General features: G+C 40.6%; 1 protein-coding gene and 1 long non-coding RNA gene across 9 annotated transcripts in view; both read right to left on the minus strand.

The window, feature by feature from the left end:
• EIF4B (eukaryotic translation initiation factor 4B) overlaps nucleotides 1-16,103 on the minus strand; it is a 30,719-nt gene extending 14,616 nt beyond the window's left edge. For all 8 annotated transcript variants that reach the window (XM_035002590.1, XM_035002588.1, XM_035002589.1 and 5 more), the window contains exons 1-6: nucleotides 16,011-16,103; nucleotides 8,189-8,326; nucleotides 6,921-7,129; nucleotides 3,638-3,754; nucleotides 1,510-1,564; nucleotides 876-1,010 (exon numbers count right to left, since the gene is read on the minus strand). In XM_035002590.1, the coding sequence (XP_034858481.1) occupies nucleotides 876-1,010; nucleotides 1,510-1,564; nucleotides 3,638-3,754; nucleotides 6,921-7,129; nucleotides 8,189-8,326; nucleotides 16,011-16,023 (667 nt within the window). In that variant the 5' untranslated portion in view covers nucleotides 16,024-16,103. The remainder of the gene's footprint in view (nucleotides 1-875; nucleotides 1,011-1,509; nucleotides 1,565-3,637; nucleotides 3,755-6,920; nucleotides 7,130-8,188; nucleotides 8,327-16,010) is intronic.
• On the minus strand, nucleotides 13,849-15,996 carry LOC118008811. Its single transcript, XR_004678753.1, has 2 exons — nucleotides 15,637-15,996; nucleotides 13,849-14,563 (listed from the first exon to the last, which is right to left on the minus strand). It is a non-coding gene; the product is annotated as an uncharacterized LOC118008811 (long non-coding RNA).
• Nucleotides 16,104-16,651: the final 548 nt, after the last annotated feature.

The following is a 16,651-nucleotide window of genomic DNA, read 5'->3' on the forward strand; positions in this document are numbered from 1 at the left end:
AATAAAGCTGCCTGATTCTCCCCATAAAAGTTTTGCCTATCTTTTGTTGGATTTAGGTGGTGTATGTAAAAGTTGTTGATTCACCCCAACTCTTACCCCATGACATTCTCTATTTCCCTTCTCCTTTCTCTAAATTATAGTTGATTTATTTGAGCACTATTTCTCTCCCCCAGTATAAAGAAAGTTCAATGAGGATACAATTTTTGTCTGTTTTGTTCACTGCTATATCCCAAGCTCAGAACGTATCTGGCACATGGTAGACATTTTTATTTTTGAAGTGAATGAATTTTCTATTATTTTAAAAGGTATGTTAAAAAAAATTCCATTTTGACTGTTGGCTGCTAGCAATGCAACCAATTTTTGTATAATGCTCTTAACCCAGCAATCCTCCTGAACTTTTGTTAGTTCCTTACTTTATAAGATCCATTGGCTTTCTTTATCAACAAGTGTTTCTATTTTATTATTTTGGGGGGGGGCACAAAGGGAGGGAGAGACAATCTGAAACAGGCTCCATGCCCAGTGCAAAGCCTGGCAAAAGGCTGGATCTCATGACCCTGAGATCATGACCTGAGCTGAAACCAAGAGTTGATGGCTAACTGACTGAGCCACCCAGGTGCCCCTAAACATCTGTTTCTTAAGAGAGAGAGAAATCTCCCATCTACTCTTTGTCTGGCAAGGTTTTTTGTTTTTTGTTTTTTTTAAATTATAAATTCATCAAATTCTTCTGTATCTATCAATTCTTTCGGATATTATAAAATTTTTTTGTGTCTACTGCTCCCTTTCTGCTAATGTGATCATTTACATTCATATGTTTATCCTATTACAAAACAGTCCCCAGAACACAGTAGAAACTCACTTGATAAAAATGAACTTACTGTCTCCAAAGCTATCATCACCTCTCCTCGGTGGGTAGTCATCGAAGCTGTCTGTGGCAGGACGGGCCCTCCAGTCTGTATCTGTTTTGTCAGAATCCCGATTTCTATCTCGGCCAAAAGAACGATCATCCCTGTCTATAGATATATAAATTTAAAAACCACGAGTTAGTGCATAAAAACTTCTGCCCACTATTTCTCACGCACCCCGACCCCTCCCCTGATATACTGGATAAATGAATGAAGCCCTTCTTATGCTGTTCGAGACACCTCATCTATCATTACATATTTAATGTTCATCTAGATCAATCAGGTTTTCTCCAATTCAATACTATTAATGTTTTGGGGTGGATAATTCTTTGCTGTGGGGAGCTGTCCTATGCACATCCTATGATCAACCACAGGATTCTACTCAGTAGGGGTCAGCAGCACTCCCCAGTTCTGACAACTCGAGATATCTCCACACATTGACAAACATCCCCAGTGGGGCAAAATCATCCTTAGTTGAGAAGTAGTGCTAAAGTTTCAGGCAGGCCTACTGCTCCCTACCTCTATTAAAATTTTCTGGGAAAGGGTGCCTCTGCTTTGTCATCCCAGGACCAAAACAAAACAGGAAGATTTCTATCAGCTTTCTTACCTTTATCCTGTGCTTGATCAGCAACGTCCACTCGAATTCTCCTGTTACCTAGAGACTGAGAGCATAGGACCACATTAACCAACCTTTTGCCCCATTATGCACAAATCCCATGAGTGACCTTGAACGTCTGGGCATAGCAGAAGCACTGGGGGAAGGAAGATAAAGGAAAAACACTGTAATCTAGCCAACACTCCAATTTGTTGGCTAAAGAATCCTTTATAAAGACTTGAAAACTGAAATAACCCCTTAGAATTGACAAATTTAAGTTGGGTTTATATCAACAGCACATCAATTATCTTACCGTTTTATAAAGCTTTATTTCACAAAATAAGCCTTTTAACTATCAAAGGCAATTTATCAAGTGTAATAAATTGAAAATAATTCCCAGGCAACTAGCTAAATAAAAGGCATATTTGGGTCCAGAGCAATTATTCATTCAGACATTTGCAGAGCCCCTACTATGCACAGCAAAGGTACAGCAAGCATTGTCTCTATTATCTCAAGTTCTTTCACTCAAAATTACCTTTGGATAAATCAGTTCCTCCAGGACACCCTCTGACTTCCCTTTCCCACATTATTATTTACACTTTGAACCCAATTAATTCTACTGCTGATTTTTCCTCATTGCACAGTAGAATCTACAGCTGAAGAAGGATAACAGTGAATTTTAGTTGAAAACATCCAGAATTACATCAAAATCCACTATGATGAGGGCGCCTGGGTGGCCCAGTTGTTAAGCGTCTGCCTTCGGGCTCAGGTCATGATCCCAGGGTCCTGGGATCGAGTCCCGCATCGGGCTCCCTGCTCAGCAGGAAGCCTGTTTCTCCCTCTCCCACTCCCCTTGCTTGTGTTCCCTCTCTTGCTGTGTCTCTCTCTGTCAAATAAATAAAATCCTTAAAAAAACAAAAAAACCCAAAAAACCACTATGATGAAATCTCTAGAAACAAAGTAACTCCTAAGTCTGGACCATGACAGCATTTTACATAATAGATAATTCAGCAAACTTCAGATAATAAAACTGTATGGTATTCTTTCCTTTATCCAAACTGAGAAGTTAAAAATTAGTCAGGTTAATAAAACCTTTTTAAAAATGATCTGAGGAAAAAACCTTTGGAACAACTTTAAGCTTTTCATATATTTAATTTTTGACATTTACTTCAGAGTATCATGGTGGCACTCAATTATGAGAAAGGAGGAGTATTTTAAGAGGTATATTGATTTCAGTTGTGTCAAATGGCAGATTTGGACCATAGAATTATGGCACAAATGGCACTGGAAATTGCCTTCTCAAGAAACAGTAAAGGGGTTCTGGAATTAAAAAGAGAAAAAAAGAGCCCCTTTCCTTCCCAGATAGAATTTGTTTTAGTCACTAGAGGTTAAAAAAAAAAACAACAACAAAAAAAGCAAAAGCAGGTCCTATACTAGAAACTTCCATTACTAACAGGTAGCTAAATGCTTCAAATATCCTGCTTGGGCTAGCTTAAGGATCACTGCATGGCACAAATCACTCAAATAACTAATTATAGTTAGATTTAATACTCATATCCCCCTCATGTATTAACAGCTCAATCTCCTCTCCCTACTAAATCTCTAGTGTGTCTGGACAGAACATCTATGGGCAACATTAAAAAGCAGAAGCACTGAATGTTTATTGTCATTTTCCTGTAAGAGATTCCTACGAACATGTATTACAAATGACTTCCAACTGAAAAACATTTCCAAACTCTCTTAAAATGATCAGAAACACCACTAACTTCCCTGAAAACCAGATAATACCTTTAACATTAAACTGATTAACATCATTTTCCTATTTGCTTTGATCTGGTCAGATTATTTTAAAAAGCAAAGCCATGAGAGTATGAAGGAGAGCTTCTATTAAAGTCTTGGTGTGGTGGCTTTCTTCCATTATTTTCCACCTAAGTACCTCCCTGAGTTATTGGAGCCTGTTGAATTTGCTCAAGCAAAATGCGACTTGCTAGATGTTGAATGTTAAGTGTTACATTGTACTTTTCTTTGTAGATATGACAATCTTTGAAATAGCTACTGACCCAACCAAAAATATATTGATAAACATAAGACTGGTTAGCTCCCACCCCTCAAAGTCCCCACCTTCTTTTCTTTTCTTTACCTCTTCGTTGAGGCTCAGGGCACTGAGCAAAGAATCCAGGTCCTCAAACTCAGCATAACCAAAACCTTTCAACCTCTCTGGATTGCTGGGTTCACGTGGTAAACGCACTGCACTGATCTGAAGGAGTAAAGAAACATATTTCCCTATTGAGTGTTCTTGTTCATTTGTCTTTCCCCGCCTCCCCTCCCCAACCAGTGCATATGCAGTGAATTTCTCTGAAGAATACACAAGAACTGGGGTGTCTGGGTGGCTCAGCTGGTAAAGCATCTGACTCTTATCTCAGGGTCGTGAGTTCAAGCCCCGCAATGGGCTCCATGCTGGGCCTAGAGCCTACTTAAAACAAACAAACAAAACAAACCACAAGAACCTGGTTGTCTCCAGAAGGAAAACTGGTGCAAAGGGATAGAAGAGAGACTTCACTGTATGCTATTAATCCTTTCCAGTTTGAACAATATGAATTTAACCCTTAAAAAACCCCAAAAAACAAAAAAAACCCCACATGAGTTCAGGGTAGTTCTTGCATCCCTGACTTCTGCCTCATTCTACAAGTCTAGTTTTTAGTTGTTTTTCAGTAAAAATCAACTGTTTAGTCATCTCTTTATGCCTATATTGTAGTTGGTTTTAATACATATTTCCAGTTCTATTTCAGAAATTCAATTCAGTTTTTGCCAGTTTTCTAGGCAGTGTACTTTCTGGGACCCTACCTGAGAAATGTTACTATTTTCATATATTAACAATACAAACACTGGATTGTAAACCCGTCACATTGACCTCCTCTGTTGAATTCTAAGATGGCGAACTGCTGAATTTTGTACTCTTAAAGTACAGAATAAATTTACATTAATCTGGTTTTGAGATTACCTTGTGTTCTCTAATTGTAGGTTTGCAGGATTCCTTCCTTTCAAGTTTCATAAAAAACTTTCCCTGGCACTAAACTGTATTTATTATTTATAACAGGGTATATACGCTTCACTTCCAATTTTAGGACCATTTCCATATACTTTTAACTATTTTCTGGCCACCTTTTTGATGGCTTCCATATGTTTTCTTACCCTTTTACTTCATTTCTTCAGTATTTTGTATGTATTCAAGTTATATTCTTCTGCAGCACTGATTTGATACTTTAACTCTGGCTCCTGAGATATAGATTTTCTTATAGCCTCTTTTAAATTCTAGTTTAACTCACCTCTTGAATATAGAAGGAAAAAGAAGAAAATATGAAAGGGAGAAGTAGTTCCAGACCAAATCTAGAGCATTAACAGTGAAAAGCCTGAATGGGCCCGAGGTTATTCAACACTCTACAGAAGAGGCCAAGAAAGTGAAATCAAAAACAGGTCAGCCTTCTAGTTGTACTACATATTTGTACAGAGAGGAGATTTATAGGTGGCTTTCAAAAAATAATCACATCGTGGGGTGCCTGGCTTGCTCAGTCGTAGAGTATGTGACTTTTTTTTTTCCTAAAGATTTTAACAACACCAGAAAAGCCACCCATAGAAGTTGGTGGCCCAGTGCAGAGAACAGGATCTAGGAAGGAAGTCAAAAAACAAAAGTAAGAGTGAAGGAGACAGCAGATCTTTAAAGGAAACACACTTTTTTAAAGAGAGGGGGGAAAAAAAAAGGTGAACTCTACCCCCAATGTGGTGCTCAAACTCATCACCCTGAGATCAAGAGTCGCATACTCTACTGACTGAGCCAGCTGGGCGCCCCAAGGAAAGGTACTTTTTAATGTGTTCACATTAGCAAAGATTCTGAAGAAAAACCCAACAGAACTGGAAACTGTGACTCATTCTGATTTTTTTAAGTCCTAGTATCTTTTGGGCGCCTGGGTGGCTCAGTTGTTTAAGCGACTGCCTTCGGCTCAGGTCATGATCCTGGAGTCCCGGGATCGAGTCCCGCGTCGGGCTCCTTGCTCAGCGGGGAGTCTGCTTCTCCCTCTGACCCTCCCCCCCTCATGCTCTCTCTCTCTCTCAAATAAATAAATAAAATCTTAAAAAAAAAAAAAAGTCCTAGTATCTTTCTTTCTTTAAAGATTTTATTTTTGGGGGCGCCTGGGTGGCTCAGTCGTTAAGCGTCTGCCTTCGGCTCAGGTCATGATCCCAGGGTTCTGGGATTGAGCCCCACATCGGGCTCCCTGCTCGGCGGGAAGCCTGCTTCTCCCTCTCCCACTCCCCCTGCTTGTGTTCCCTCTCTCGCTCTCTGTCAAATAAATAAATAAAATCTTAAAAAAGAAAAAGATTTTATTTTTTAAATAATCTCTACCCCCCAATGTGGGGATCGAACTTACAATCCTGAGATCAAGAGTCGCATGCCCTACTGAACCAGCCAGCGTCCTAAATATTTTTATTTTTTTTAAAGGTTTTATTTATTTGACAGACAGCAAGCACAAGTAGGGGGAGCAGCAGGCAGAGGGAGAAGCAGGCTTGCTTAACGACTGAGCCACCCAGGTGCCCCTCCCTTAAGCTTTTTAAGCATGCCTATAAACACTGAATTCCACTATATGTGGCACCAGGCTCACAGAACCTTTAATAAATTTTAGCACACTCTTGTTAATATAAATTATACATCTTCCAGTTAAAGGTATTCAGATATAAAATTAAAAAGTGATTTTGATATAAGCCTGAGTGTCATTAACAGACTGAGTTCAGAGAAACTTTCTGCCTTACAACCTAACTGGGTGTTGTTTTTTTTTTTTGAGTAATCTATATGCCCAATGTAGGGCTCAAATTCATGACCCCGAGATCAAGAGTCGCATGCTCCATTGACTGAGCCAGGCAGGTGCTCCCGGGAATATCACTTTTAAGATTCTTAATGAGAAGAGGTATAGGTTTTTGAGAGATTCTTTCTGCATCAATACAGCATTAAGACTATTGGATTGGTGGGACACCTGGGTGGCTCAGTTGGTTAAGTCTGCCTTCAGCTTGGGTTGTGATCCGAGGGTCCAGTGAGGAGTCCCGAGTCGGGCTCCCTGCTCACTGGGGAGACTGTTTCTCCCTCTGCCTGCCGCTCGCCCTGCTTGTGTGCTCTGACAAATAAATAGGTAAAATCTTAAAAAATAACTAAGTAAATAAAAATAAAGACCACCTGATTGGTGTGGGACGAGAACATTCTCAAAGGGCCTAAATGCCACGTCATCAGTGGCATTTAGGCCCTTTTATATACCCATTTCTTCCAAATCTAGACACAGTCTGAGAATCTTTCCCAGCTTACAAATTCAGGGATAGTCAGTCACAACCAATATGCTACTCTCCATATTGAGTTAATTGCCTTAAACCTTTACACTTACATTTAATCCTCTAAAGAATTCCTTAATGGATTCTTCTGTCACATCATAGGGCAGGTTCCCTAGAAAAGCAGTATAGGGTGGCGATTTCGGAAGACGGCTCCGGTCAATATTGGGTTCCCGAGCAGCCCGTGGAGCAGTGGGCAGGATAGAACGGTCAATTGGAGGTGCCCTGTACACGTCGTCATCATTACTGTGCCAAGTGGTTGAAACTAGGATAGGAAAGCGAACAGAAGGAATTACAGCAAACTTCCCTTACTGCTGTTGTAGAATAAGTGGACTCATGCTAAGTGCCAAGGATTAAATAAGTTATGTCAGGAAAGAAACAGATTAAAAAGGCACTTAAATAAGGGCACTTTACAAAGAGACAGTGCTTCTGAAATGTCAGAATCAGGTTAGCACTGCAAAAAGACTCAGTATTCACTGTCTCTTGGTTTCTAAGTATTTTAAGGCCTTTAAAGGCCCAGGCTTTTGTTAACAGTATAGTAACTCTTATTCCTTATGCATCAAAGAAAGTATCAACTGTTTATTGAATGTTATGATGAGCCAGGCATTTTATATTCATTATATCCCATCTTATCTTTTTAATAACGCTGTGAGGTTGTTCCCATTCTACGGAAACGGAAACTCAGATTTCAGAAGATTCAATAACTTGCCTAAGATCACAAAGATGGCAGAAGAGTAGATGATAATCCTAGTAGAGGCAAGACTCGAACCCTCAGTCCAAATCTATTTAAACATTGTTGACAACTCTCATATTCCTAACTTTTTGGGTGGACAAAGTGTTTTCTTCATGGTTTATTCTCCTCTTAAAAATGAAACAAAATCAACACAACTCAATTCTGTCCCATTCCTCAGACCAGTTTTGTTTTTCCATGACTTCATAAAAATAGCTCCTGGAACAAATTATTCTCTTGATTCTGAATATAAACAGCTTATAGATTACATTGTAACATCAGGACATCATAGAATTTTAGTAGTCTAGTCCTCAACTTTTGAAATGAAAATGAGGATTAAATTAATACCTTGAGAAAAGTCTGTTAACAAAAGAGACAGAATTAGTACTAAGCTCTCCTGATTCACCCCTTCAGTCCCTAATCATAAACTCTTACAACCTAAACCTAAAATTCTATGAAATACACAAATATAAGACTTAGGGTTCTATAAAATGAGTAAGTTCCTTTCAGATTACAAGTGTGAACCATTACTATAGAATGGGTTTGGCCTCAAAGAGAATGAAAACTCCAAGCATGATGGGGAAAAAAAATTACCATCTCCTTCCAGGTCATCTGTTTCATCAGCCCAGCTGACTGGTTTGGGGACATAGGTGCTTCCTCCCCCAGTCCCTCCATCCTCAGCCAGGAAGTCTGTTAGGGAGATAGTTTTCCCCTTCTTATTCTTCTTTTTTGCTGTTTTAAAAAGGCAAAAGAAAGATTATTTATCATTCCTTGGGTATTAGAGAGTTGTACAGGGCACTACCGTTAAAGAAAGCAACATAAAAGGCCACCAAAGGATACGATGGTATACTACACAGATGTAAATAGGGACAAAGTACAATATACTGGCACAGCAAGAAAACCCAATGAAAACTGACAAAATAAACTGCTTATGTATGGGAAAAGGTCTAGAAAGAGTTTCAACATTAAGACTGGGGTGGGGTCAACTTTTTTTCTACTATATTCAATCATGTATCATTGGGAATTTTTTAATTTAGTAACTACTTGTTTTTAAGACAGGTGACTATATCCATTGCTCCTGGTATACAAAGAACTAAAACAAAACTCCTACCCCTAATAACATATTCTTTTTGGCATTTATGAAGATTGTTTGATACTTGTAAAATAACCACATGAGGTAGGAATCGTTACTATCAATTTACAGAAAAGAAAACTTAAGTCTCAGAGAGGTTAAATGACTATCCTACAGTTACAGAGATATTAGATAGCGGAGCTAGAATTAAACCCAGGGTTTTGGATACCAAATCTAGGGCTCTTCCCACAGGAGCCCCAACCTCTAAGAAGCTTGTTATTAGTTCTATGGGAGAAGGGGGGGTATCATAACCACAGTAAACTGTGTTACTGTCATTTGAATGTGTTCACACACTAAGACTCTACACAGAGTTGGCTCTCCTTGCCCTTTAAGAAAAAAAAAAATTCTCTCCTTCCCTAAACACCACATATGAAGACGAGATAGGGTACTGAAGGAAAAATATAAAAACCCCTAAGAACCAACACATTCTAATGTTTTCTGCGGTTATGACATCTTTACAAATTTCCAAATGGCTCTGTTTAGTGGACTGACCTCAGCTCTTTAACTATCTAGTTCTCAGGACTTTTTCTGAGATCGCATCAGTCAGCAGCTACTGCAGAAGAGCTGAAAGGACTAACTCAAGTTCTAAAACTGGCTCCTGAGAGCAGCCCCTACATGATAAGAAAAAGGCAAGGAGCTTTGTTGTAACAAAGACCAGTTTTGTGGCTTTTATAACCATGAGTTCCTCCTCCATGTTCCAATTCTCATCTAATTTTCAACCCAGGAAGACTAAGAATTTGTAACATGATGCAACCATTTGTTTAACTGAAGGCTGCTCTCTCACCAGGACCCTTTCTTTTAAAATCCAACTTTCAGGAGGAGCCTGGGTGGCTCAGTCCGTTAAGTGGCCAACTCCTGATTTCTGCTCAGGTCGTGATCTCAGGGTGGTGGGATTGAGCCCCCTCATCTCTGGGCTCTGCTCGGCAGGTATTCTCTCTTTCCCTCTGTCCCCCCCACCTTAAACAAACAACAAAACACCCAACTTTCAGGAAATAAAGATGACCTGTTTGCTATGAGTGTTATGAACAGCCTTCTGGACACACTAAGAACCTGAAGCATTATGGTCTCAATGAGCTAACCAGATGAACATGGCTGCAATAATATGGAGAAAAGACGGTGTTGAATGTGGTTTCCATGATTCTGTCAAGTGACTTATTACCAGTCCTGCTCTAAAAGCATCACTTCTGATTAACCAGATTATATTTTGGATCTATTCTATGCTTTGAAAGAAAGCAGTTATGCAGAGGTTGGGTCCTATAGCATCGATATTGCCCCTAGCTTATATGCAAAGGCCTAGGAGAAGAAATTTACTAAGCAAATGTGAGTAAGACATAAAGCCTGCCTCTGAGCTGGAATGCTCACAGTGTACAGGTTTATTTTCATCTTTTCCACATCCTCTAATTCAAAGTGCTGGGGACTAATATGATGCTAGCTAGAGATCCTTACCCTCATGGGGCTTAACCTAGTATCACCAGCTAATACCCAATTATTGATCTGTCTAGTTACTGGGGAAATAAAAATAGAACTGATGGCCAGTCCATACAATGAGGTCAAGTTCAACATAAAAATAATTTGATTAAAGCATCCCTGCCCCTTCGTCCTATATATGTATCTAATACTAAAAGAGCAGAATCTGGATTAACCGGTCTTTGGTCTGATTCTGGCTTATACCAACTTTCTAGATCAGGGTTTCTCAACTCTTATCCCTTGACTTTTTTTTTTTTTTTTAAAACCCTTGACTCTTGACCAACAAATCTTCCTCTCCTTTAATGTTATTGGAAATTTCAAAATAATAAACTAAACATCATAACTAAAACAAAACAAAAACTAAAGCACTGTTTGGCTCAGAATGTCTTTTTAAATCATGTATCTCCCTTTCTCCTGATTCTGTTGCCCTCCCCTCCAAAAACCTTTGGCTGAGAAATCACCGATGATGGTTGGTTTTCATTTAAAAACAAGCTAAAATTCTTTCACAAGATCTGTAACTTATGTTTCTTTAAATCTAGCAGCAGCAATCACTTAGTACAAATATAAACAGATTTAAAAGAACTAACTGGCCCTTTAGAAAGTAAAATCAGTTAACTAAAGTGGGTGCCAGTGTTTGTTCCACTCTATTTTACTCGAATAACTGAGAAACGATGTTATCTAAATCCTCTACGCCCTTTGCTACTCTAGTATTAGGCCCATTACATGTTTAGGATTTCAACAGTCTTCTCTGGATTAAGTAAAGCATTGTTTAATGTTCCAGGTTTATCAATCCCTTGCCACATGATCAAACTAGTCCAACTCTTAATTTTCTTTAAATCTGATGTGAATTGGTTAAAAAGTTAAACCAACCACTTCATGTAACAAACAATAAGTGTCTCAATTATTTAAGGCCAAATCCATATGCACTAAGGGAAAACGCACACACATCCCAGAAATTTTAAATTCTGTCTGCCTTAATTACTCCTGCAATTTACTGAACAAGTACGAGGTACTTGTGAAGCTCTTTATATACTCGTATAGGTTAAATAAGAGCTTAAAAGATAGCATTTTCAAAAACTTTTAAGTCTACAAAAGTCCTTAAACAAGAGACAAAACACCTGTGTCCTTAATAAACAGGGTTTCCTACAACTAATACCAGCTTAACCCTTATTTAGTTTCTCAACTTCTGCACTAATGACATTGTAGGCTGGGTATTTCTTTGTTGTGGTGGGCTGTCCTGTGCACTGTAGGATGTTTAACAGTATCTCCAGCCAGTACCAAAACCTCCACCCTGCTGTGACAACCAAAAATGCCTTCAGACACTGTAAATGACTCCTCTGTGAGTGATACAAAATTGTCTCATGGTTGAGAACTACTGGTGAAGTGGTTTCATATCAATAAATAAAAGGACAAACAAAAGGGGATGCTAGCCCCTAAATGCTAAATGAAAGAAGCTAGTAACAAAAGTCCACATATTGTATGATTTCGTTTATATGAAATGCTCAGAATAGGTAAATACGAAGAAAACAAATGGGGGGGGGTGGTGGAAGAAATGACTTCTAACGGGGCAAGGCGTTTCTTTCTGGGAAGTGAATCCTGCCAGATTCTCCAGAATTAAAAAGGATTTAATGATCAACAGATGTTTCCTTAAAGAAACAATACTGTACAAATGCAATGAGTCTACCTATACCAGAGTGCTTAGAACTAGACTAATTACGCTGCTCTTTAGAGCCAAGCCATGAGATTTCATACAATGCAATATCATGATGTTGACAGGCCTCACTTTTACTGTACTACAGTAGAGAATAAAAACCAAGTCAGCATATGCTCCACCACCTCGACCCACCAGTTCAGTTCCATGACCCAACTTCTTCAAACTGACACAACTGGAGGGAAAGGCCATGTTGCCTTCCCCTTACCTTTTTCCACTCAATTTGGTCATTTACGTAAAAAATAGAAAGCAAGCGCCCAATACACATCATGCTGACCACTACACAAAGTACTTGGAGCTTCTCTGTAAGAGAAGAGCTATAAAAATTCAAATTGACTTTGGTGTGTGTACTTGTAAGTGTACATACACATAATTAGAAATATGCACTTGGGGGGTGCCTGGGTGGCTCAGTCGGTTAAGCGTCTTTCTTCGGCTCAGGTGGTGATCCCAGGCCCCATGATGGGCTCCCTGCTCAGCGGGGAGCCTGCTTCTCCCTCTCCCTCTTGCTTCCCCTGCTTGTGCTCTGTCACATAAATAAAATCTTAAAAAAAAAGAAAGACAGACAAGAAATATGCACTTGGTTTTTAAAAACAATACTCTGAAGTTAATTCTTTCCCCCACCCTCATGAAAAGTGAATACATTCCAGGATATTTTGAGACGAATACAAAGAGGTAGGGTATATTGTCAAGCCATACACAAATGGTATGTGAATTAGACCTTAAAGCTGTTTAAAAGTATGTATGTTTCAAAGATTTTATTTTTATTTTAGAGTGTGTGTGTGCCCATGTGAGCGAGCAGGGGGAGGGACGGGGGGAATCTCAAGCAGACGCAGTGCTCTCATGACCCTGAGATCAAGACCTGAGCCGAAACCAAGAGTCAGGTGCTTAACTGAGCCACCCAGGTGCCCCTAAAAATATATATATTTTAACAAGCACATTACTTAGAAACACTATGTTTTACTTTGACACTCTCCTTGTATCTGTATTTGAATTTTCAGAGTTTCAGTCTTCGCCTTCTGAATCGGGGTACCCTACTCCCAGAATAACAAACATATGCTAGAGGATGGAATTTAAAAATAGTAATGTAGGTAAACCTTGCTTTTCAAAAGGCTGCATTATGCCACCCTGCCTTTATGAAAGACTTACATTATTACTTGTTTCCCCTAACCAAAAGAAATCCAGAGAGACTCTTTGCTCTTACAAAAAAAAGAAAAAAGTGAAAACAGTGTTAGGCATTTGTTTTGCAGTGAGCCATCACAGAGGCAGACACAATTCTAACCGAATGGCACGTCCAAGCTCATTCCCCAAGAACTATACTCAGCATCAAGCCACCATATAGTTTTGAACTGTGCCTGTGAGCATCTGTACTTTATCTTGATTTATTTTGTTAGCAAGATATGCCCTAAGGTATTAGAAAAGCCAGAGAGGTTATTTTTGAGGTCTGGGAATGCTCCCAAAAATTTCCCTATAAGCTAATGGTCATTGCTTCTTTGCTTTATGCCATTTCAGCTTACAAAATGTTCTACTTTTGGATAGCAGGGGAAACCTGTATGTGAACAGCATATAATGAAACTATTTTAAACTATTTTTAAACTGTAAGGACCAGCACTGTATGAAAACAACTACTGGATACCGTCCTCTCCCTATGAAAATAATTAAACAAGATGCCACATATGACATTTTGAAGTGCTATGCAAATGAAAGGCTTTCTGTGCATACAAGCACTATTTCCAATTTGAAAGCATTTGTCTCAAAAAATGTTAACCTATATCAAACACATCTGATTCCCTGTAAGTAAGGAGAGCAGTTCAATAGTCTGCTCTGGGACACTTTCAGATCTTGAAAGTCAGTAATGGGTCAACTGGATACTGATATTGCTGCAAAGAATTTTTTGGTCTCATTTACAAGAGAGCTGTTAAGTTCTATCATGTATTTTCACTGAGAAAATATAAGATCTACTTTCAACAAGACACTGGGCATCATCATGAAGTATACTGAAAATATACCAAGAATTTTATAGTCTCATTAACAAAGCCGTATCTGGGAATATTGGCCACTCAACAAAAACAATGAGACTGGAAAAGATTTAAAGTGGGAAAACAAGTTTGATAAATCCCAAATTCCTCAAGGGCAGACTGTCAGATGTAACCCTGTACTCTGATACTATCAGTGTCCCTTACATATACTACACAAAGCTAAAAAGATTTATGGAACCAAATTAAAGAAAAGAGATTAGGGGTTCAAAGGGGGTAGAGTAAATGTGGAAGAACAGAAGGGAACATCAAGCAAATCCCTTTAACCAGTCCAGATTTCACTCAATTCTGTAAAATGAAGGGCACAGACTGCCAAAGTGTCTTCCACCCTTAAAATGCCACAAGTTATACTGAAAAGGGAATACAGGCTTTTTGCTCAATTATGGCACTAAGCCGTCAAGATGGCAAATCTAGCCCAAATAAGTACTCTAATTCAGATGAAGTTTTTGGGTAGATCCCCAACATATGATAACTAAGCTAGGCATGGTTCTAGCTGTCGGGGATGGATAAAATGTTGAACAAGATCAGAACATGGAAGCCAACCTTGTTATTTCCAAGTTGATAATGGAGAGCAGTCAGGAGTCTCAAAGATTTCGACCTTGCTCTGCTACCTGCAGCCATGTGACCTTGAAAAAAATAATTTCATCTTTCTCATCTGGGAGATACCACTATCTGCCTACATTATCTCAAAAAGGATCAAATGAGACAACATACACACAAGAGCCGGGTCAACTGTCAAGTGCTACACCAATGAAAGGTATTATGTTCAAATGCACCTCAATTTCTTCAACGTTTTCCAAAAACATACATAATTCTTAGTCTCTTACGTAACAGAGGAAATAAATTCTTTGTGAGAAATGAGTGTCCAGAGATAGCAAGGGTTCAAGCACTGTTTTGCAGAATGCATGATCATGACAGAGAAACTATCATCCCCCAAACTAAAATAAATGAATGCTGAAAATGTTCCAAAGCCCACTGCCAAGTCCTTGAGAAATGCAAGCTGACTGTACGTCACTGATATTCCCTACTCCAAAGTCGTCTAAAAAAACCTCAACTCTATCCACCAGTATTATTTCAAAAGCACTCCCCAGTTGTGCAGTTCTCTTAAAAGAAAAAAAAAAAAAAAGGAAAAACCTAACTCTACTATCGGAGCTATCAAAATAAACCAAAATGGAAGCTGTCAAGGGTTCTGATCTTGTTCACCATTTTATCCATCCCCGACACCTAGAACCATGCCTAGCTTAGTCTGCGGTCAGTAAATAGGTACTGACTGAACAAGAAAAAAAAACCTAGAAGAAACCTAGGTCTCCACCCTTGCTTTCTCTCCTTCAACACGTGGGCGCACCACACTGGGTTCCCCACCCCCACCTAACTCCAGTTATCCTCCAAACCTACCACATTTACACTTGGAAAAATATATGGACCGGGCCACACTCTAAAACGGGAAAAACAAAGTGGAAGGACATAAGGGAAAGCACCACATGCGCGGAAAACCTTCCCATCTGGGCCCTCGCGCGTGCTTTTCAGGCGCGCCGGTCTCCGCTACCCTCGTCTCTCCTACCGCGCACGCGCGTCGTTGCCTTCCCCCGCCCCTCCACCGACTCGCGCTCGTGTTCTAACTGCCCCCCCCCCTTTATTCCCCTGCCCCCACTCCCGACCGCAACGGCCTCGCGCCTGGGAGACGTAGTCTACTGTGCACCCGTCCGCGCGCCAACCGCCTCCTTCCTTCCTCCACGCGGGTACAGTGCTTCACGTCTATGAGACGCCCTCACGCCTCCCAGAGATCTTTCTGCTCCTCATCACTCCAACTCAAGCCAGAGTCCATCATTACTCCCCGCTCCAACCTCGCGCTGACGGGGTGAAAAGGGTGTGAGGGGGAGGGGAAGGTGTCCTTCCCCTCCCCCCAAACATCCCGAGGCGATAACCTAACATGGCCAAGCCGCCAGCCTGCCGCAGCACCAAAGTCCGAAGGAAAGCGGTGCCGCCCGCTCCCCGACTCCAGGGAATCAGTGGATCAGGCTCGGAGAGTGGCTAATGAGCCTGGTCCTTGGCCGCGCTCGGCCGCTCACTCACCTGAGGCCGCCATGTTGGGAGAGGGAGAGAGAACGCAAAGGACCCGGATGAGGCAATCACGTGATTATAGCGGGACGTCGGGCTAGGAGATGCGAAACTGGGAGGGGGCGGGGAGGTGAGGAGAGAGACAGGAGGCGGGGCGGCGCTGCTCTAGGTTCGTAAAGCAGCGCGAGGAGGTGGCGCGGCGTCCGACGGGAAGACCTGCGCGACATGTGGCCAAAGGGGTGGGGCCTGGGCTGTCGCGAAATCCTTCACGCTTTACGAAGGGCTACGCGCGGACGAGGGGGCGGGTTTCACGATCTGCCGACTTCCTGCCAGTGGGGTAAGCGGAAGGGGCGGGGTTAGGCATGCTGGTTCTAGTTGTCTGGGACCGAATGGAGGTGGGCTGGAACCCGGAATGAGTGCCATAATTGACTTTATGAAAGGGAAGATTCTAAGTTCCTTTTCTTTTGGTTTTCCACGTGTGAAGACATATATGGTTAATTTACTGAGGTTTTTTTTAATTTTTAATTTTTTAAAAAAGATTTTATTTATTTATTTGACAGACACAGCAGAGAGAGGGAACACAAGGGGAGTGGGGGAGGGAAAAGCAGGCTTCCCGCCGAGCAGGGAGCCCAATGTGGGGCTCGATCCCAGGACCC

The sequence above is a fragment of the Mirounga leonina genome, unplaced genomic scaffold (assembly GCF_011800145.1).
Source record: "Mirounga leonina isolate KUSES-001 unplaced genomic scaffold, KU_Mleo_1.0 Mir_126, whole genome shotgun sequence".
Taxonomy (NCBI): Eukaryota; Metazoa; Chordata; class Mammalia; order Carnivora; family Phocidae; genus Mirounga; species Mirounga leonina.